This window comes from Solanum pennellii, chromosome 8 (genome assembly GCF_001406875.1).
Source record: "Solanum pennellii chromosome 8, SPENNV200".
Lineage (NCBI taxonomy): Eukaryota > Viridiplantae > Streptophyta > Magnoliopsida > Solanales > Solanaceae > Solanum > Solanum pennellii.
This window is the reverse complement of record NC_028644.1, coordinates 62,618,643-62,643,515: the sequence shown is the minus strand read 5'-3', so window position 1 is coordinate 62,643,515 and position 24,873 is coordinate 62,618,643. Positions and strand designations below refer to the sequence as shown.

At 29.9% G+C, this 24,873-nt stretch overlaps 1 protein-coding gene across 1 annotated transcript; it reads right to left on the bottom strand.

Moving 5' to 3' along the window:
* Window positions 1-16,650: 16,650 nt before the first annotated feature.
* Window positions 16,651-19,130, bottom strand: LOC107027809 (RNA-binding KH domain-containing protein PEPPER-like). Its single transcript, XM_015228875.1, has 6 exons — window positions 18,837-19,130; window positions 18,404-18,644; window positions 18,181-18,329; window positions 17,946-18,080; window positions 17,133-17,324; window positions 16,651-16,866 (listed from the first exon to the last, which is right to left on the bottom strand). The coding sequence occupies exons 1-6, from the start codon at window positions 19,128-19,130 to the stop codon at window positions 16,651-16,653; spliced, it is 1,227 nt and encodes a 408-aa protein (XP_015084361.1).
* Window positions 19,131-24,873: the final 5,743 nt, after the last annotated feature.

The window sequence follows — 24,873 nt, the reverse complement described above, 5'->3', positions numbered from 1 at the left end:
CGAAGTTCAGAGAGTCGATTTCAGTACCCAAATTTCAGAATTCTAAGTATTTTGGAACGAGACCCCCTCGACGGCCCGTCGTGCCCATGACGGTCCGTCGTGGGTTCCGTCGACTCAGACAGTTTTTCCATAAATAAAATCTGCTACTCAAAACGACTAAACAGGTCGTTACAAGGGATATATATGATTCTTCTATCAAAGTTCAAGGTATATTTTAATTTTTTTCATACATAAATTATTTTTTGACTTCTTTTATTATAATTATTTGAGTTTCTTATTCTTATTTTGTTTTTTTCTTTCATTCCTTAGTTTAAAGAAAAAAAAATTAAACTATTTTTTTACTGTGTATTGTAATTTAATTTCGTATTCGAAGAAAAAATTTGGTCATCTACAATAAGTTTTACAAGAATATTAGTGAAACATAAATAAATTTGATTATCAAAATAATAAATAAATTAGTCATTGAAACAAAAAAAAAGTCAAAAAAAAATATGTTTGACGATGATTAAATTTACTCATATGAGATTATATTTTTTAGAAAAAATAATAAAAATTTAGATTAAAATTATTATTTTTTTCATTTCCGTTAGAGGAAAAGGGTATATGTGTGCCATTTGTTTACAAATAGGGGTATATATGAACCACTTTCATAACGAGGGGTATATCAGCTCTAAATGAGAAAGTTAAGGGGTATATCAGACCCTTCTCCCTTTTAGTTATTAGAACAAGAACATAATTACTTTTATTAGTACACTTTTTTTTGCTTTTGATAAACAATTGATTTTCCTTATTATTTTTATATCATAATGGATAAATGTTGAGCAACTTGTCAAAATCAATAACGGGTATATAAAATGATTTTTTTCAAAATCCAATGATTTTTCAAAATAGCAATAATGTCAGTCGTTCGTAAACCCCACGATTTTTTAAAAATAGTAACGGTAAATCTCTCAACGCCGACTTACCAAAAAAATTAAAATGAATAAACGATCGTTTGAGAGTTGTTAATAATAGGACAGGTCGCTCAACTCTAACGAATTATCTGTTTTGTCGTATAAAAAATAAGTATCCATTTATCCATTTCAGATAAGATAAGTGAAACTTCTAACTTCATATTTAATAATTCACGACTATTTATGTACGCGAGAAGTTATTAATTTTTAACGTATTCGATTTTTTTTGTTTAGTTAATAAACAATATGAAAATGTTTTTAAAAGAACTCGATAAATTTCATATAACCATTATTTCAATTATTAGAAGAAGGACATAATTACTTTCATTAGTACACTTTTTTTTGGATTTTGATAAACAATTGTTTTTTCTTATTATTTTATTATCATAGTGAACAAATTTTGAGCGACTTGTCAAAATTAATAACGACAATATAAACGATTTTTCAAAATAGCAATAATGTCAAATCGTTCATCAATCCAACGAATTTTTAAAAATAATAACGGCAAGTCCATCGACGCTGACTTACCGAAAAAATAATTAAACTGAATTAACGGTCATTTGACAGACATCCGTTATTAATTCTGACATGTTGTTCAACTTTAACGAATTACCCCTTTTAGTTGTATGAAAAGTAAGTATTTATTTCAGATAAGATAAGTGAACCTTCTAAGTTGTAAATTCCAGAACTCACGACTATTTATTTACGCGCGAAATTATTAATTATTAACGTATTCGATATGTTTGTTTAGTTGATAAACAATATGCAAATGTTTTTAGAGGAACTCGATAGATTTCATCTTACCGTTATTTCAGTTGTTAGAAGAAGGACGTAATTACTTTTATTAATATATTTTTTTTACATAAACAATTGATTTTCCTTATCATTTTAATAAACTTTGAGCGACTTATCAAAATTAATAACGGCTATATAAACGACTTTTCAAAATCCAATGGTTTTTGAAAATAACAATAATGTTAAATCCTTCATCAACCCAGCAAATATTTTTAAAAAATAACGGTAAGTCCCTCAATGTTGACTTACCAAAAAAATTAAATTGAATTAACGGTCGTTTGACAGACATCCGTTGATAATTTTGACATGTCATTTAACGAATTACCCGTTTTAGTCGTTATAAAAGATAAGTATTCATTTCAGATAAGATAAGTGAACTTTCTAATTTCGGATTCCAGAACTCACAACTATTTTTTACGTGCGAAATTATTAATTTTTAACGTAAGTTTTTTTTTTAAAAATTCGACAAACTTTAAAAAGTCGTTATTTCAATTATCATAACGAACATAAATTACTTTTATTAGCAAAAAAAAATCCTTTTTTGTTTTGATAATTTTATTGTTCTTATTATTTTTATATCAAATATATGTTTTTATCACTTAATAATATATGTTGTATATTTTGATTTTATATTATAATTTCGTAAATAAACCCTAATTGTTTACACAAAATTGGTAAATTACATAATGTGTTGTAAAACTAAAGCAAAATAAGACAAAAGATAAGAGCATTTCTTATTATTCAAAGTATTTATCAAATTTTTAAGTGTATACAATAGGAACCCTTATGCCTCTATTTATAGTGTAACATAGAGGCATACAAAAGGTCAGTCATAAAAATTACATTAAACATGAATATAAAGAAGGAGATTATGTAGGTGAAAGGTTACAAGAATAATTATCATAAAGGTGGAGGTTATCTTCATAATGGAGGGAAGTAATGTAGTAACTTCTTGGTGTAGTAAATTATCTTCATAATGAAGGAAGTAATGTAGTGACCATTTTGTTTTATGGACATCCACAATATATTATTTTATAACACTCATCCTTAGATTTCCATAGATAATATGCCTCATTAAAACCTTACTAGGAAAAACCCTGTGGAAAAAAATTCTAGTGAAGGAAAAAGAGTACACATATCTTTAATACGCTTTGAATGTTGCCTCGTTAAAAACATTATAAGGAAAACCCAATTAGGACAAAATCATGGTTAAGGAAAAGAGTACAACGCATATTTTACTCCCCTTGATAAAAACTTTACTTGATATCTTTAAAACAGTGCATTCCAGTCTTCCATCACAACTTCCCAAATGTTGATGTTGGCAATCTTTAGTGAATAAGTTTACAAGATAATTACCTGAACGAGTCTTTGAATATCAATCTCACCATTTTGTTGAAGATCACGGGTGAAAAATACTTTTGGTGGAATATGCTTTGTCCTATCTCCTTTGATTGTATCCTCCCTTCAATATTATTTTCGTATATAGTGGCTGGAATATCCTTTGCCAAAAGAAAATCATATATTGGTTGAGTATGACATATCATGATTCAAACCAAACACACCCATGACTTACTTATTGATCAATATGATTTGAAGAAGTGGTTAGCAATGTTTGTTGAATGGCTAGATATTGTTGTGTCTCCATATGTAGGCAGATAGCTCATTTGTGGGTGAGCTTTATGTAGATCAAATAAATATTTTGCATCTACATAATCAAATTATTCTGACTCATGAGAGATTGATCAATTTTATTGAAACTCGTCTTTTCTTCTCAAAGAAAGTCATACATCTTCTAGCATTTGCATAACCAGCAATATGTAAGTTCACTAATTGCACTAATGCATAACATTTTAAATCATTTTCATGAGGTTGAAAAGATCCTTTCTTTGTGTTAAGCAATATCAAAATCATTGAGTACTCAATGGAATAGCTTTAAAAATTTTTAAATCCTTTAACGATTTTCATATAACCTTCATCGTCTAGTTAGACATCATAATCATTCATTATGCATATTGAGTATTTCATCTATTGCCAGACTAAAACAAGTCTCATTGCATTTACCATTGGAGAACATATCTCCATTTAATAATGTCAGGACTTCTGTGAAAATTCTTTATGCCTCGAGGCATGAATCGTACTTTATATCTTATGGTTATACTTTCGCACAATGATTCATTTGTACCCTCACTGACATATATTTTGATCTAAGAACTATATGTTCAAAAGCATCACTTTTCTAAGTGAACAAAATACTCTTGAATAGTGTCAATCATTTATCTGTCCACACTATATGACATATTCAAATTTAAGATCCTCGTAACTATTTATAGCACTATGTGATACATCATATCAAACATACCGTCGACAATCATTTTAATATCAATTTCAATACGACATAACTTATCGAGATCTCATCATTTTCAGGTACCTGAACCTTTGCCAAGGTTTTATGAAATGTTATGTCATAGTTCTCTTCAAAGCACTTGCCTCATAAGTAATGATTATTTTGATAATTTGTTCCTCTCCTTTATCAAGGAGTTTCACATTTGGAATCGATTGGTCTATCACGCTTCAGGCGTACCATAGACTCTGTCCTTCAAGGACTACTTATTGGAGCATTTGCAGCTAAATTAAAATATTGGGTCAGCAAATACATCTGGCAAATTACTTGCAACATTTTGGAAATGAATCATATATTTTGAACTTCAAGTTCACAATTTTTTTTAACGAGGATCTAGATAATTCACCCTCACATAATTTTCAGCTGCTACACATATCTCCCCCTAATGTTAGGAAATCTAACATTCACCCTCAACCTCATTTGGGATCCATCTTGGTGCGTGGAGCAATAAAATCATATGTGCGCACATTAAATTTTTAGATGAAAATTTTTTGGTTCCTGACCCTGAACCAATTGTGTTGGGAGAACCTGTTGGCTTGATGCATACATGTTAAAAAACTCATCTCATACCAAATTTTATTTGAAAGATTTGTTCTCATAATCACTGGTCTAGCTATAATTGGAGGCAATTAAATTCTACTAAACCAACCAGCATTATCAACATGACTTTATAGTTTCGAACTGTGCTCTTAATTTAGTAATTTGAGCAAACAACCTTACAAAAATCAATTTGTAAGTTGATACAAATGCACATGTGACCATATCATAGATGCATCTATTAAATCATAATAGCAAACACTCTACATGGCAGGTGAACAAACCATATTCACCTTTTTATATGTTCCAAATAATTTTAGGGGGTACAATCCTAATCTTAGCTGGTACAATCATATTTTTATCACGAGAACAAAATACAAAAGAGAATTTTGAAGAATCTTTTACTTGTGAATTCTCAATTTCTTTTGCATCACATTTGAATCGGAATGACCAATCGATTATGCCAACTTATATTATACAAGTAAACTACTAGTTTACTTTTGATTCTATTACCCTGTCCGTATTTGTATACAACAAACAACGGGGAAAAAAATGGATAATCTTGGACGTAAATATTTATTGCCCATTTTGATCGTAGTAACTTGAAGATATTAAATCTTTCCATAATTTACAGTCTCAATATAATATTTGGTTTTCATTCTTCTGAAACTTAAAAAGTTTCTTTTGAGACTCACTACAACCTCAATATTATGAATAATTTCATTCCTCCGGATTTGTGTACTACCACAAACTTCACAACGCTATTCTTATGGGGACTATCTCTTTCAAGGAGAATATTATTATTATTATTGTCATGATTAAATTATCACATGCAAGATTTATTTCTTGGCAACCAATAACAAATTTGTTTGGTCATAACCACAATCTTTATAGGATTGAACTATTTTTTCTTTTGTCCTTCAATAGTCCATAATTTAACATATCACAATATTTGTGTAGTACTAAATGACCATTTACGTCAAAATATTTCTTTTCAATATCTCAAACCTCCCGTAAAGGCGAGATGTGACATTTATCCAACGATTCATGGATATGTTCTTATCCATAAGAAAACACGTCAAATTTTCTTTAAGAAATGGACCATAACCATTTGAACATGCTCTATAAGTTTTTAATAGAAACTCATTATCGTACTTTCACATTTATCAAATTTATGTGACTCACCTCAACATCACTTTAAGAGATCACATTTACCCAATAACTTTTCATACCACTTTGATGACAAAAATTTACCTTCACACTTGAAGGACCGTCTTAAGAACCCAAAATGTTCTCCCTTTTACTCATATACATACATTTAACTACTTGTCATTTTCAGACATATTATGTCCTGCTACTACATTCACATACAAGAATGGAGCAAATCAATCGGACAAATTTCATGACATTTATCAAGAGCATATTAATTTTCATAATCACTGTTACATCATCTTTATATAATGTTGGGACTTGAACCCGACGTCTTACCCATAAGAACACATTTTACGTCATTATTTGTTGGGACCCAACCCAACATTTTATTATCATAATGCACCAGTACTCTCACCCTATGTATTAGCCTCTTAGTTCGATAGGACTTGAATCCTTCGTCTTACCCTCAATCAATGACATCATAAGCCAAATATAGTAGGTTCACCATTGAACCTTTAAATAAATATCGTCACTTGTGGTTAACATGCACAAATAAATATAAAACAAAAGAAACAGAATAAAAATATTCTCAACAGAGTATGTATCAATATCTTAAACTTGTCAAAACAGAGAGTTACATATAGCATTATATTATATTATGTTTGGTGCATAATTATTAAGGTAGTGCATTACCATTATTAATCAAAGAATCAATCGCACACTAAGAAAATTATAATTTCAATTACACTAAAATAAAGCTACTCACTATTACCATTCCTTTTTCAATTGTCATGTGAATTCAAAATATTTCACACGCAAAACAAAATAATTTAAAAGCTTATTTAAAAATCAAAACAGTGAGTATAATCATAAATAAAATATAAAAACAAGTTTCACATACAAAAGAAAGTATATAGAGTCATAGGTGAAAAAATGCACATTAACAATAATATGGATCATTCACCTAGTAAAATATAAAATAGATTCCACAATAACTTACCTTGTTCCCGAGAGAAAATAAACACAATTATTTTACCTTCTTTTATATATTTTGCTTCAATCATTCAATGATAGAACAATTCGTGCTGATAACGAGTTGTAAAACTAAAGCAAAATAAGGCGAGAAATATAAAATATAAAACAATAGAAATAGGGAAACAAAAGATAAGAGCATTTCTTATCCTTCAAAGTGTTCATCAAATCTTCAAGTGTATACAATAGGAATCCTTATGCCTCAATTTATAGTGTAACATAGAGGCATACGAAAGGTTAGTCATAAACATTACATTAAACATAAATATAAATAAGGAAGTTATGGAGTTGAAAGGTTACAAGAATAATTATCATAAAGATGGAGGATATTTTCATAATGGAGGGAAGTAATGTAGTAACTTCTTGGTGTAATGAATTATCTTTTTAATGGAGGGAAGTAATGTAGTAACCATTTTCTGTAGTGGACATCCATAATATATTATTTTATAACATAATGAAAGTTTTTTTTTGTAGAAAGTAACGCCCAAGACGTTATATTAAGATACCTCTTCCCATTTTTCACTTACAACCAAAACCCTTCAGCAAAAATCTCATTGAAAAACTCTTTTCACTCTTTTTTTCTCTGAACTCAACAATGGTGTACTCTTCTGTTACTAGCTCATCATTTGCACCGGCAATTCATGGTTCATCTTTGGTGGCGCCGCCGCCGCCGGAGTCGCGTGCGGTAAAATCCGGTGTTACCGATTCTGTTGCTAATGGGTACTTGTACATTTTTCCATGCAATTAATAATGGGGAAAATGACAAATATCCTCCTAGATTATGACCGAAATCTCATAGACACATTTTAACTAAACTAAGGTACTATTACCCCCTAAACTTATAATTTTTTGTAATTTTGTGCACCTTTTTGACTTACGTGACATTCAAATATTTCTCACGCGCCTCAATTGTGTGGAGTCTATGAGTGTGCCACGTAAGACAAATGTTTATAAAATTACAAAAAAATAAAGTTTAGGGAGATGATAGGACCTTAGTTTAGTTAAGGTATGTTTCTGAAATTTTAATCATAGTCTAGAAGGTACTTGTGTTTTTTTCGTTAACAATGTTATAAAGTTATTTTCTTGATTATTTCTGTTAAAGTTATACATGCTTTAAGCAGTAGAGGTTTGTTCGATATAGTTTATAATAATTTTTAATATAAAAATATGCATTTATAACTTGTGCAAAAAAATAATTTATTTTTAATAAGAACACGTCAAGCAAATAATCGTTTTTATCCTTACTTGAATCAAAATACTTTCCTAAAATAATAAGAATTGAGAATTTTATTTATTTAATTATTTACTTATTCTTTTTTTCACTTATTTTGTTGAATATCACATTGATAGCAAGTATATATTTAAGAAGAGGCGTAAACCTTCTATTTATGATTTTGAGATTTTTTTAAAAAAAGAAAAGTTGATTGATTTTTATATATCATATGTATTCAATATGTTTGATTTATATGTAATTTTATATGCATATGTTACATATATTGTATTGAAATTAAAATGCATCCAGATGATAAAGTTTGAAGATTATGTAGTATTTTATCTATTTGATACTTTTTATTGATATTATATATTAGTGCTTAATTTTTATTTATTTTGTGTTTATGGTACTTCAATTTTTGTATTTTTTTTTAAGTTTATGCTCTCAGAAAATTATGTCAAAGGGTCATTTTAAAATCTAATCGGTAGAAACTTATTTTTTCATATGATCAAAATGGACAAATCGCTAGACCTATTGATTTGTATTTTGAAGATTATGTAGCATTTAAGACCTATTGATACTCTTTTGTTGATACTATGTATTAGTGCTTATTTTGAGTTTATGGTACTTTAATTATTTGTCACGATTCAAAAATGGATGTGATGACACTCGTCTTATCCCACCAAGACAAGTCAGCCTAAACTCAACCTTTACAAAAAAAAAATGGGGAAAATTTATTATCAACTTAAATTACATCCCAAAACGATTACTGCAATCCAAATTGCAAATTGCTTTCTTTTCCACTAAAGACTAAAATGTCATATGCAAACATATATTCCACCACACACACACGCACGCACGCACACACGCACGCACGCACGCACACACACACCCCACACACAGATGAAAAAAAAATATAATTGTACTAATTAAGAAATTGTGAATGACTATTACCTGAAGCAATTAGTTCCTCTCTTTGATGCCACATAGGGTTTCTTCGTATTCTATTTATTTTCTTTTTTTAAAATAACTAAAATATGATAAATTTCACTACTTTTATTTTTTTATCCATGGGTCAAGTGATAAGAGGATGTTAAATAATGTATGGGTCTGACCCATTAATTCCAACTAAATAAGTTATATATTTAATAAATAACTATAGTTATTCAATAGATTTAATTTTTTCCAAAATAATTTTGCGGACCGATAAAAAAATAAAAAAATGACTTGAGACATTTATCGAAATGAGTGAAACAGTAATTTTATTAAATTTTCAAAAATTTATTTTTTTCATTACATTATCTACCACCAAAAACCATGTTCCTCCTTCATCTATAAAACAAGGATGATGATCTAATTAACCACATCTCTATAAAACTTATCTAACTACGAAAAGAAAAAAAGGGCTTACATGAATAGAGTGGAGACTTCTGAATCAATACTTTAACTTGAATTTTTCAACTAAAATATAATATTGTAATAGAAATCTCAAGATTTGAGTCAAATGTTTACCTTCAATATCACTAATCACCGCATTCTACAATAGAAGGATAAAATTTTAGATTTCTATCCCTTTTCCATAGAATGAAAAAGCTAACTGCACAAGTGTAAGATATTTACATGTGAAACAAGATGGCAACAAAAATAACTTATCCCGTAAAATTTTACGAGTGGAATTTGGGGAGAGCAAAGTGTATGCAGACCTTGATCTCTACCTCATGGAGATAGATATGTTATTTTCGAAGGACCCTCAACTCGAAACAAGAATCATATTAGATATAAAAAGAAAATCGATAGAGAAGAAAACATATGAATTAATATGAAAATAGTAATAATAAACTAGTGCAATGACCGAAACACCACAAACAATAGATAATGCCATAATTCAAAAGCAAAACATTAGAAATATAATCTAATACTATGACATGCACCATCAAGCCTAAACTCGTTCAAAAGCAAGACAACACTCCATAATCTATTAACCTCCTACCCTGATTCTGGACTTCCACACCCTTAGATCAATATGTTAGAGTTGCACCATATCTTAAATAATCACATCTCACAATACTTTTTGGCCTATCTCCACGTCTCCTTTTTTACTTACTATATACAACCTACTCACTGTAGTATTTATGCGTCTCCTCTTCACATGCCCAAATCATCTCAACATTGTTTTTCATCTTGTCCTCCATAGAGGTCACTACCACTTTGACTCGAATATCTTCGTTCCTATTTTCACTCTTAATATGCCCATACATTCATCCATCATCCTTATTTTCGCAACGTACATCTTCTAAATATGGAAGTTTTTGACTGGCTAACACTCAGTGCAGTGGCGAATTTAGAGCCAAAATATAGGGCACAGCCACACAGGCACCCGTAGTCTCTTTGTAAAAGAAGATATTTTATATATATATTTTCTAAAATTCGTATAATATTACGTACATTCTGGCACCCGTACTACAAGAAGTCTAAATGGTCCACGTATATATGGTTAAATCTTGAGCTTTTAACCTTGAGAATTAAGAATCAATTCTCACTTCAATACATTTTACTTTGGTGCATCTATATTCGAAAAATCCTTGATTCGCCTCTGACTCCTCCTCATAGAACAAAGTTTGTCTAGCCAGCATTATCTAGAACTTATCTTAAAGTTTAGGTGATACTTTTTTTAAATACGCAATCATATGAAGGCAAGACCCTATTGAACAAAGTTTTTCTAGCCACCATGCACTCTGTAGAATTTATCTTAAAGTTTAGGTGATACTTTTTTTTAACACGCAAGATTCTGAAAGCAAGACCCCATGAGTACTGTTTTACCCACTCCAGCTCCCCCGAATAGTCCAATTTTTCCTCCACAGAACAAAGTTTGTCTAGCCACCACTCTATAGAACTTAGTTTAGGTGATGTTTTTTTAATATGCAAGACTCCACTTTCTCCACGTCGCATAATATGTTACATTATAGTCAACGTCCCTAGTTACCTAGATTAAAGATCCAAATGCTTGAAATTATCTCTCTTGGAATATCTTTTATTGAATTTGCTATTCAATTATTTAATTTTGTTCTTATTCAACCTAAACCCTTTTGATTCATTCTAAGTGTTGATCCCCGATGCAATCTCGTCTCAATTGGAAGGTGCTCTCACTCTCCTTCTAGCCCGAGTCTTGGCTCCATTATACATACCAGTCATCTTCCTAATGTAAGTCACTGGTACACCTCTAACCTTCGGGCATCTTGAGAGGGCTTTCCTCAAATTTTTATTCAGACTTTTTCAAGATCAATAAACATCACATGTGAATCAAGAAAATGATCTATATAACCCTTATAAACGTCACAACCAAGACACTAGGGTTGCCCCATTTCAAAATGATTGATAAATTTTATAAAATAATTATGTTAAAGAAATAATATAATTCGAACCTAATAGTATTGACAAGTTCTACATTTTATACAGTTTTTTTTGTTACAAAAAATGCTTATTTTTCGAATAAGCTAAAAGAAAGTAATTATTCCCTAAAAGCACTTTTTTCTAAAAAATAATACTTAAAAACACTTTAAAAAGCTTGATTGACACTATTTGCTAATCAAAAGTGTTTTTTAAATTTATTGGTCAAAGGATAATTATTTCTCACAAAAGTACTCTTTTAAAAAACATTTTTCAAATAAAATTTTTTTCTAACCGTTATTTCAGTTATTAGAAGAAGGATGTAAATACTTTTCTTAATACACTTTTTTTACATAAACAATTGATTTTCCTTATCATTTTAATAAACTTTGAGCGACTTATCAAAATTAATAACGGCTATATAAACGATTTTTCAAAATCCACCAATTTTTAAAATAACAATAATGTTAAATCGTTCATCAACCCAACAAATATTTTTTAAAAATAACGGTAAGTCCCTCAATGTTGACTTACCAAAAAAAAGAAAATTGAATTAACGGTCGTTTGACAGACATCCATTGATAATTCTGACATGCCATTCAACTTTAACAAATTACCCGTTTTAGTCGTATAAAAGATAAATATTCATTTCAGATAAGATAAGTGAACCTTCTATTTCGAATTTCAGAACTCACGACTATTTTTTTACGCGCGAAATTGTTAATTTTTAACGTAAGTTTTTAAAAGAATTCGATAAACTTTAAATGGTCGTTATTTCAATTATTTTAACGAGCACGAACTTACTTTTATTAGCAAAAAATCCTTTTTTATTTTGATAATTGTATTGTTCTTATTATTTTTATATCAAATATATGTTTTTTATCACTTAATAATATATGTTGTATATTATGATTTTATATTATAATTTCGTAAATAAACCCTAATTATTTATACAAAATTAGAAAATTACATAATGTGTTGTAAAACTAAAGCAAAATAAGACGAGAAATATAAAACATAAAGCAATAGAAACTGGAAGACAAAAGATGAGAGCATTTCTTATTCTTCAAAGTATTTATCAAATCTTCAAGTGTATAAAATAGGAACCCTTATGCCTCTATTTAAAGTGTAACATAGAGGCATACAAAAGGTCAGTCATGAAAATGACAGTAAACATGAATATAAAGAAGGAAGTTATGGAGGTGAAATGTTACAAGAATAATTATCATAAAGGTGGAGGTTATCTTCATAATGGAGGGAAGTAATGTAGTAACTTCTTGGTGTAGTGGATTATCTTCATAATGGAGGAAGTAATGTAGTAACCATTTTGTGTAATGGACATCCACAATATATTATTTTATAACACTCTCGCTTAGATGTCAATAGATAATATGCCTCGTTAAAACCTTACTAGGAAAAACCCTGTGGGAAAAAATCCTTGTGAAGGAAAAAGAGTACACATATCTTTAAAACGCTTTGAATGTTGCTTCGTTAAAAACATTATAACGAAAAACCCAATTGGGACAAAATTCAGTAAGAAAGATTTGAAAAATCACTGCAACTTGATTGAAAGTAACATGGTATGCAGTTGCTGAATGATTGACAAAGACATGATTAGAACCATGAAAAGACTCATCATTTACTTGTTGAACAGAAGCTTGTTGTGGCTTCAGCTGATGTTGTTGTGCTTTTGGTTGCTCCAAATAACGCTGGAGATTTAGAGACTGAAACTTTGAGCTAGTATTTGGGAGTGGAAAGGGAGGGGAGAATGGTGAAGTCTTCGGTTTTCAGTTATACCAAATTCACTCTAATATCCATGGAGTTTTTACTTTTTGAAGTCTTCGGTTTTCAGTTATACCAAATTCACTCTAATATGCCCAATGTATTATTCTCTCACCTTCGTCCTTGAGTAGATTAAAATATCCTCAATGAACACAATCACAAACATGTCAAGGTATTGTCTAAACACTCTATTCATCATATCAGTGAACGCCACTAGAGCATTAGTCAACCCAAACCGCATAACCAAAAAACATACAGAGTTCGAAAATCCATCTTCGAAATGTCATCATCTTTCATCCTCATTTGGTGATAACCCGATCGGAGATCAATCATAGAGAAATCTTGGAAAACATTGGATGCTTGAAAATTGATCCCAACAATATTTCAATGCATTTTTCCGTTTTACTCATAGATTACCTGCCAAGTGTTATGGGTTTAAAATCCTTCTAGGATGCTAAAAGATGTAACACACACCATATAGTTTTTCCTTATGCTCTACCGCACAGGTATTGTGCATAAATAAATCCTTCAGATTTACACAAGTTTTTATTGTGCTTTATATATCCTTTCCATATATTTTAGCTCGTCATTCATTTTGAAATCTTACTTCAAACTTTTAACCAGATCCTTTTTTGCAATCTATATTATTTTACGGGTTGCTCAAAATTGCTCTATAATCTTATAACTTTACACTAATTTTTCCATTATTCCAATGTCTTTTCCATTTTTCTTAAAATTTATCTTCCAAGTGTTATGCCTTTCAAAGACTACTAGGATTCAGTAAGATATTACACTGTTTTTTTTTCTTATACTCCGTGCGATTATTAACTTGAGAAGCAAAACATATAGGTACAAGTTCTTCACTGCAGAAGAAAAATATGACGGTATTTTTACTATTCGAATCATTGTCTTTCTATGCTTATGGATAATAGGCCAAAAGAACTATTGAACTTACAACCTAAAAAAAAAAAACTTGAACTACATGGTTATCTTTGCCACTTTTACACTTACCTTTACGTATGGCGGAAAGCTTGAAAGTTTATATATAATTTATATATTTTCACGTCTAAATTTCCAATTATTGCCTTATGATCATCTTTGTTAATTGTAGTTCATCTCTTAACCACAGTTCTCTGAATTAGAAAAGAACAAGGTATGCTAACAACTTCTGGACTTGAAAAGATAAAGATAAAGGCATATTTACAATTCTAATCATTGCCTATTTGTGCTAATATTTCATGGGCTACTCAAAAATACTTCTGAACTGCGGACCAAAAAAATCTTATATGCATCATTATAGCCTTTTTATGTGTCATTGGAGGCTTGAAATTTTTTAAACGTTATGCTAATTTTGTATAATTTCATGCCTCCCCTGTTATTGAATTATGGTCGCCTTTGTTTATTGCAGTTCATCTCTTAGTCGAGCTTACTCCTACATTCATTTAATTACAGAAGTTCTCCTCTCCTTCCTTAGAAGTTATGAAAAAATCCACCTCAAATCCCTATGCACCATCCAAGTATGATTATATAAAGTTTATCATCATCATAATGAGGAGTTGAGATATTAAGATGTAAGTTACCATCCCCAATAGGGCAGATCCACATGAGGTCTAGGGGGTTCATCCGGACTCTCTCGACAAAAAATACACGATATACATAAAGCAAATTTTTTGTATTTATGTATATATATATTTTTCACATGAAATTTTTTTGTATATATAAATGGTAGGTGGCCTTTTAGAGCAGTATCCATGGTTCTAATACATAACACTAATTAATAGGGAAAGGTTTTCTTATGAAAGAGGTGCAGACATCTTGGTTCTTATCAAGTAAAACATTAAACCAACATGACATATAGGTCTTGACAAATTTATAAATTCAGGTGTAGCTACTATAAAATCTAACATATGGTAGACATGGAAAATATTAATCGGATTAAAAAATAATAACAATAAGAGAGTTTTGAAACGGAGACAAAACTATTCTTAATTCCGTTCAGTCTTGCTATTTACATGCTTTTCAGAAATTAGTAATTATAATAATTGTTCATGTGTTTGGTAGATATGTATCAGAAGCTCTTGACATCACAAAGTTTCATGAATACATGAAAATCATGGTTGGTCGCCTTCAGAAAAATGAAATTTACTTTAATCTCTGTGATTCTCAAATTTTAGCTGATGGAGGTAAACGCCTACTATAGTAAATCTCATTGTCTTAAGTCGTGTTTTAAGAAAACACTGTGTTTTTAGTTCATGATAACTCAACGAGATTTAATTTTTGTCTACTTAAAATAAAACAAATGTATATATGGGGTCTAACTTTTCTTCCGGGCCGTAAATTTATGAACATCGTATTACTATTCCTAAGTTGCTTAAATGGGTACTTCTTCGGAAGGTTTTCATAATTTGCACACTTTTACAAGGATCCCAATAGTCTTGCCTTACATCCGACGTATTATACACAATCAAAATTGCAATTTTTTTGATGTTGTATTTATTGTTGTATTTGTATTTACTACTTTTTTTGTGTTACCTGAGCATGGGATCTTTTGCGAACAAGCTTTTTACGTAGGGGTAAGGTAAGTGTCCACTCTATCCTCACGGATACCAATGTCTTTTGCCTAGGGAATTATTGCAAACGATAATGGATGAATATAAATAAAATGATTTGCTGAGACATAATTTAATCCAAAGGAGCATATGTTGTTTGATCAAATTATAAAATATGTGATTTGTTATGTTATTAAATTTATCAGCTACACAACAAATTCAATAAGATGCACAACACTTGAATTAGGTATCAATAGACTTTTTCAAAATTAATAAATACCGTATGTGAACCAAGAAAATAATCTATATAACCATTGTAAACGTCACAACCAGATCGACACTAGTATTACTCCATTTCAAAATGATTGATAAATTTTATAAAATAATTAGGTTAGAGAAATTATATAATTCGAACCTAATAGTATTGACAAGTTCTACATTTTTTACAGTTCTCTTTTTATTACAAAAAATGCTTATTTTTCGAATAAGCTGAAAGAAAGTAATTATTCATTAAAAGCACTTTTCTAAAAAATAGTACTTAAAAAGTTTGATTAAACACTATTTACTAATCAAAAGTATTTTTTAAATTTATTGGTAAAACAGTAATTATTTTTCACAAAAGTACTCTTTTCAAAAACATTTTTCAAATAAAATTTACTTCTAATGAGCATTTTTTACTTAATCTAGAAACAAAAGAAGCAGCACCAAAATACATATTTCCAATGCCAAAGTTTCAATAGAACTTGAACTTAAAGTTAATTAGATACATAAAATCATCTAAAACAAAGTTCTCAAGAAGAACTGTAAAAGAGAAGTTTCTCAGTAACTATTCCACAAAGACTACTGCCCTTAGTATCTATAACTGTTGTATCCTCCTCCTAAACTAGACGATCCATACCCCTCGAAACTCTGAGGTGGAAAAGACGATCCATACCCCTCAAAACTCTGAGGTGGAAACGAAGATGATGAAGAATAGGGGTCACCATAACGCGAAAAAGAACCAAACTCAGGTTCACCCGTCCCATACATTCTTGGGGCTGGCTCTTGGTGGTTATCAATGAACTCCTGCACAAATACAAGTGAATAAACAAGCATAAGCTAGCTGAATCATGCTTTTTATGAAACGTGTAACGAGATTTTAACATATTTTGTAATACAAGGGAAAAGGACCCAGAGGGAAGAATATAATCTGGTAGAGTACAGAGACATAAGTGACTAACAATACCAGCTAATTAAGGGCCATGATCTCCTTCTATATATTGACTTTTATGAAACTATAAATTACTTGTGGCGAAGAAAAAAAGTGAGGTGCAGGGCGATGGTCTCCGTACCTGAATAAGTTGTTCAGCTGCTTTAACCTCTGATGAGGTACCCTTAATCTCAATAGTGATTTCTTCAGGTACTCGGCTCCCTTGCACAGTAAGAGTTGCCCCACTTGTGCGGCGAATATATGCTATATTACAGCCTTCAGCACCAATGATTTCCTCAGCATACCCCAGCGGGACTTGCATAACCTTTGTGATCTGAGATAGAAAAAGGATAGAAACATTTAGCTAATGTTCATATTGTTAGGCAAATGGTTAAGCAGAAAGAAAGAGCTTCTACAGATTCAAGTTCAAGAGCGAAGTGCTACTATAATACACATTCAGCACAGAAAGCGCAAATGAACGAAAAAGTTAAATGATTACGATGAAATGTAACTCATGTCAATTAAGTTCAAAAGACAATTTTCTATTACTAAATTTATCATTCATAGTCACAAGCATGAAATCGTGATAATACATTATATCCATGAAACCTGACAATTTTCTATTAGTAAATTTATCATTCTTCGGCAATATCCTTGTTTCTGTTTTCTACTAAGCCAGTCATCTACCGGACTTTTCTCATAACGGATATATTAAATTAGTTCAAGACAACTAGGCCACACATGTTCAAAAAAAAAAAAGCAACCCCACAAAACCACAACAGGAAATGAAATTAAAAAGGTGAGATACAGAGTGATGTTTGCTCAAACTCTAAATCATGGCAACATTTCTGCACGGTATAGATATTGATTTTCCGCAACAAAATCAAACCACAATGAAGCCATAAAATCCACGATACTGGTAGAAAACGGAGACATAGAGTATCCATAAACTGACCTTTGTTACAATATCCTGTCCATATCGCGGTAGTGTAGACCGTGGGGTTTTAGAGTCCACGGCAGTTCCATGATCAAGTAAGTAAGGGTCTTGGTAATCAGAAACAGCTGCAGATGCAGGACGAGAAGGCTGATACTGTGGTTTATCAGCCCAGGTAGTTAGTAAAAACACACACACACACACATATATATATATATAGACAATTAAAATTCAGTTAAAAGTATCAAAAAATTACCATTTTCTCAAAAATCGGTATCATGCTATGATGGACCAGGAACTTCCTCAGTAGTTTAACAACTGCATCAAAAGCATTGAGAACCTTCGGACCTTCTCCATGTATTTCAATAATCCTATCATCTTTAGTGACACAAAGGGCCACATTATCTGTGAAATTCAGAAATTATTAGATACGAGATGACTGTGTCACGCCATATTAGTAAAAAACTTAAAGATCTCACCTGCAGGTAATACTCTTAGCACAGCACCTGATCTTTCTTGTATTGAATTGATCGTGGAACCATTTTTACCGATCAAGTGAATGGCTTGTGCTGAAGCCACCAATAACTTTGAAGACACAAATGCAGCTACTGCTCCTGGATCATCATTGTTTAGCCCCGCAACGCACTTAAAAATTCTAATAGCAGCATCCATTGCTGGAGATACCTCAGCATCTGGATTTTCTCTACCAGATATTAAAACCTGAAAAACAGATGAAGCAAATATAAAATACTTGGATCGAATCAACTCACACAAGTTTTTGATGAATTTTACTGTTTCATCACAACAATTGATGTTTTTACACACATCAAAATCATCCAAATTCAAACAAAAATCCCAAAAAAGAAACAAAAACCTAAATAATTATCAAAAATTATTTGATCAAAAACTTACAATTTGATCAGCATTGCCAACAGGACCTTCGAGAACACGAATACTGGCACCAGTCTCTTTACACATCCTCTTTACAACTTCTCCCCTCCGCCCAATTATACCACCAACTTTAGCAATTGGCACAACTAGCTTGAACACGTTATCCCCAGGCCATCCCGGCCATTTCTGAACCGATTCCCCTGTAGCAACAGAACCGGATTTTACAGCAAGCGATTCCGGCGGAGGCGGCGGAACTGACGATGAAGCACAAATTGCCGGTGCAAATAATGAGCTAGTAACAGTAGAGTACACCATTGTTGAGTTGAGAGAAAAAAAAAACAGAGTGAAAAGTGTTTTTCAGTGAAAAAGGTTTGGTCGTAAGTGAAAAATGAAAAGAGGTATCTGTCTTTAATATAAACAGCTTGGCGTTACTTTCTAGAAAAAAGCTTTTATTATATTTTGTATAAATAATTAGGATCTCTTTACAAAATTATAATATGAAATCATAATATAAAATATTTATTATTAAGTAATTATAAGCATAAGTTAATATAAGAACAATAAGAAAATATAAATTATCAAAACAAAAAAGGAGTTTTTTTTGCTAATAAAAGTGATTTTGTGCTCGTTATTATAACTGATATAACGATTATTTGAAATTTATTGATTTTTTAAGAAAAATTTCCATGTTGTTTAATTAACCGAATAAAAATGTCGAATACGTTAAAAAATAATAATTTCATGCGTAAATAAATAGTCGTGAGCTCTGGAATCTGAAGTTAGAAGGTTCACTACGACTAAAACGGATAATTCGTTAAAACTGAGCGAGATGTCAGAATTATTAATGGATGTCTGTCAAACGACTGTTAATTCAGTTTGATTAATTTTTTGGTAAGTCAATGTTGAGGGACTTACCGTTATTATTGTTAAAAAAATCGTTGGGTTGATGAACGACTTAACATTATTGCTATTTTGGAATTAACATTATTGCTATTTTGGAAAACCGTTGAATTTTTGAAAAATCGTTTATATAGCCGTACTAAATTTTGCCGCTCAAAAGTTATCCATTATGATATTAAAATAAGGGAAAAGGGTCTGATATACCCCTCAACTTTGTCATTTGGAGCTGATATACCCCTCGTTATAAAAGTGGCTCATATATGCCCTTACCGTTATACAAACAACTCACATATACCCCTGCAGTTGCCAAATGGCTCACATATACCCTTCATTTAACGGAAGTTAAAAAATTAGTTTTAAATTTATATTTATTACTTCTAATTTTTTTTAAAAAATTATTTAGGGGTATATATGATTCTTCTATCAAAGTTCAAGGTATATTTTAATTTTTTTCATACATAAATTATTTTTTGACTTCTTTTATTATAATTATTTGAATTTCTTATTCTTATTTTGTTGTTTACTTTCATTCCTTAGTTTAAAGAATAAAAAATTAAACCATATTGTTTATTAACTAAATAAAAATATCGAATACGTTAATAATTAATAACTTCGAGTGTATATAAATAGTCGTGAGTTATAAAATATGAAGTTAGACGTTTCACTTATCTTATTTTAAATGGATAAAAGGATACTTGCTTTTTATACGACGAAACGGATAATTCGTTAGAGTTGAGCGACCTTTCGTATTATTAACAGCTCTCAAACGATCGTTTATTCGTTTTAAGTCAACATTGAGGGACTTACCGTTATTATTTTCAAAAATCCGTTATATTAATGAACGACTTAACGTTATTGCTATTTTGAAAAACCGTTGGATTTTGAAAAATCATTTATATAACCGTTACTAATTTTGACAAGTCGCTCAAAGTTTATCAAAATGATAAAGGAAAATCAATTGCTTATAAAAAAAAGTATATTAAAAAAAGTAATTATGTCCTTCTAATAACTGAAATAACGGTTAGATGAAGTTTGTCGAGTTCTTTTAAAAACATTTCCATATTGTTTATCAACCAAACAAAAATATGAAATACGTTAAAAATTAATAATTTTACGCGTAAAAAGTTAGTCGTGAGTTATGATATATGTAGTTAAAAGGTTCACTTATCTTATCTGAAATGAATACTTATTTTTTGTATGACTAAAACGGGTAATTCGTTAAAGTTGAACGACATGTCAGAATTATTAACGGATGTCTGTCAAACGACCATTAATTTAGTTTAATTAATAATTTTTTGGTAAGTCAGCGTTGAGGGAATTACCGTTATTATTCTTAAAATTTTGTTATCCCCTGACCATCCCGGCCATTTTTGCACAAACGCAACTGATTCCTCAGTAGCAACAGAACCGGATTTATCGCCGGTGCAAATGATGAGCTAGTAACAATAGAGTACACCATTGTTGAGTTGAGAGAAAAAACAGAGTGAAAAGAGTTTTTCAGTGAGAGTTCTGCTGAAAGGATTTTGGTTGTATGCGAAAAATGGGAAGAGGTGTCTTAATATAACGTCTTGAGCGTTACTTTCTAAATAAAAAACAACTTTCATTATGTCATTTTCCAATTTTGCATAAATAATTAGGATTCATTTATGAAATTATAATATGAAAATCATAATATACTACATATATTATTAAGTGATGAAAAACATATAAAAATAATAATAACAATAAAATTATCAAAACAAACAAAAGGAGTTTTTTACTAATAAAAGTAATTATGTGCTAGTTATAATAATAGAAATAACGATTATTTGAAGTTTATCAAAAAAAATTCGAAAACTTACCACGTTGTTTAATTAACTGAATGAAGATGTGGAATGCGTTACAATATAATAATTTCGTGCGTACATAAATAATCGTGGGTTCTGGAATTTAAAGTTAGACGGTTCACTTATCTTATCTGAAATGGATAAATGAATACTTATTTTTTATACGACTAAAACGGGTAATTTGTTAAAGTTGAACGACAAATCAGAATTATTAACAGATGTCTGTCAAACGACGGTTAATCCAGTTTAATTATTTTTTTGGTAAGTCAGTATTGAGGGACTTACCATTATTATTTAAAAAATTCGTTGGATTTATGAACGACTTAACATTATTGCTATTTTGAAAAACCGTTGGATTTTGAAAAATCGTTTATGTAGCCGTTATTAATTTTGACAAGTCGCTCAAAGTTTATCAAAATGATAAAGGAAAATCAATTGCTTATCAAAAAAAAGTATATTAATAAATGTAATTATGTCCTTCTTCTAATAACTGAAATAACAGCTAGATGAAGTATATCTAGTTTTTGTAAAAACGTTTCCATATTGTTTATCAACTAAACAAAAATATCGAATACATTAAAAATTAATAATTTCGCGCGTAAAAAAATAGTTGTAAGTTCTGAAATCTGAAGTTAGAAGGTTCACTTATCTTATCTGAAATGAATACTATTTTTATGCGACTAAAACGGGTAATTCGTTAAAGTTGAACGAAATGTCGAAATTATTAACGGATGTGTGTCAAACGATCGTTAATTCAGTTTAATTAATTATTTTTTGGTAAGTCAGCGTTGAGGAACTTACCGCTATTATTTTTAAAAATTTATTGCGTTGATGAACGACTTAACATTATTGCTATTTGATAAACCGTTTGGATTTTGAAAAATCATTTATATAGCCGTTATTAATTTTGACAAGTCGCTCAAAGTTTATCAAAATGATAAGGAAAATCAATTGTTCATAAATAAAAGGGATAATGCACAAGTACCCCCTCAACCTTTGCCGGAAATCTCAGAGACACACTTATACTATACGAAGGTCCCATTACCCCCCTAACTTTTTTTTAAATAATTTTCTAGCTCTTTTCGGCCTATGTGGCACTATTTTGTGGACCCAACAATGGTTGACTTTTTTTTTTCAAGCTAGTGCCACGTAGGCCGAAAAGGGGTAGAAAATTATTTATAAAATAAGTTCAGGGGGTAATAGAACCTTAGTATAGTATAAGTGTGTCCCTGAGATTTCGGGTATAGGTTGAGGGGGTACTTGTGCATTTTTCTTTTTTTTAGGGATAATTCACAAATAACATAAATTGTTTATCAAACCAAAATAAATTGTACTAAGAAAAGTAATTATGTTCTTGTTCTAATAACATAAATAACAGTTAAATGAAGTTTATCGAGTTGTTTTTTCAATTTTTTCATGTTTATGAACTACACAAATATGTCAAATACGTTAAAAATTAATAATTTTGCGCGTAGATAAATAGTCGCGAGTTATGAAATCTGAAGTTAGAAGGTTCACTCATCTTATCTGAACTGGATAAATGGATACTTTTTTTTATACGACATAACGAATAATTCGTTACAGTTAAGCGACCCGTCGAATTATTGACCGCTGTCAAATGATTATTTATACGTTTTAATCTTTTTGGTAAGTCGGCGTTGAGAGACTTAGTGTTATTAGCTTAAAAAATTTGTTGGGTTTATGAATGACTTAAAAATAATAAGGAAAATCAATTGTTTATAAAAACAAAAAAAATGTACTAATAAAAGTAATTATGTTCTCATTTCAATAATGGAAATAAAAATTCTCTGAAGTTTATCAATCTTTAAGAATTTTTTTTTCATATTTTTAATTAATCGAACAAAAAATTTTGAATACGTCAAAGTTTGAATGACTTAATATTTTTTAAAAAAGAAATAAAGCGTTATGAGTTAAACTAATCAATAGATACTAAATTCATCTAGTTATAATGTTCATTTAACTTAAAAAAATAATTTTCTTCCATCATTTGTTGATGTTAGTTGAGTTTCAAATCATCGAATTCCTCGAATTTTTATTCACTAATAAAATTATTTACATTGTGATATTGAATTTTTTCATTAATTAATGAACTTCTAGAATCATAATACTTGAATGATTTTGCACATTTAGCATTTTAAACTATGTATATAGTTAAATACTAGTGTTTTTCAAAAGTTAGTTAGACTAATTTTCAAAGCTTAATTAGATTAAATTAATTTGATATTTTGAAACAAAAAAGTGAATTATTCAAAAACTATACGAAAAGTACTATGAATTCTAATTTTTTACATATCAATGTAATGAAAAAATATACAGTAAAAAATTAGTCAGTTACTATCATTTACCTCTAAAAAAGAAACTATGACAATTAAAAGTGTGCGGAGATAGTATTAAATTAGATACATCATTTTTTTCTCTTAAAGAAATTATAATATTAAACATGACATTTATTTCATGACAAATAAAATTTTGAAATTTATGATTTAAAACATTTCAAAATACTTGTATGATTGCGAAAACATTAAGAGTATAATAAAAATAATAAAACAACAATTAAGTTATTTTTTAAAATTAGAAATTTATGATTAAAAATATTTCGAAATACTTGTGTGATTGTAAAATCATTAAGAGTATAATAAAAAATAATAGAACAACAACTAAATTATTTTTCAGAACTATAAACAATTATAAAAGTGTAACAAGAGTACTAATTGACCATGATATGTTAGTATTTGACTTAATTAAAATACTAAATGTGTAAATTCACTTGATTACAAAAAGATCAAAAGAACAAAAGTAGTAAGAATATTGCAAGTTTAGAAGATTAGCGGTTACAAAAATGTCACAGGAGTACAAACTGATCATAATGCATTAATATTTAACTTAATTTAAAATACAAAATGTATAAAATCACTTGATGAAAAAGGTGTCACAAAAGTTCAAATTCATCACGACACATTAGTATTTTACATAATTTAAAATATTAAATGTATAAAATCACTTAATTCGAATAGATTGAGTTAGGTAATGACTTAACGAAATAATTAGAGGACATTTGAATTATGAGGTTGAACAATAATTTGAGGGATTTTATTGTCACGATCCAAAACCGAGCCGCGACTGGCACCCACACTTACCCTCCTATGTGAGCGAACCAACCAATCTAAACCTTAACATTTCAATTTAATATCAACAGAAAATAATGCGGAAGACTTAAACTCATTAATAAAAACCAATTCAATAACTTCTAAGATTCAACATCTATTATTCCCCAAAATCTGGAAGTCATCACCACAAGAACATCTATGATC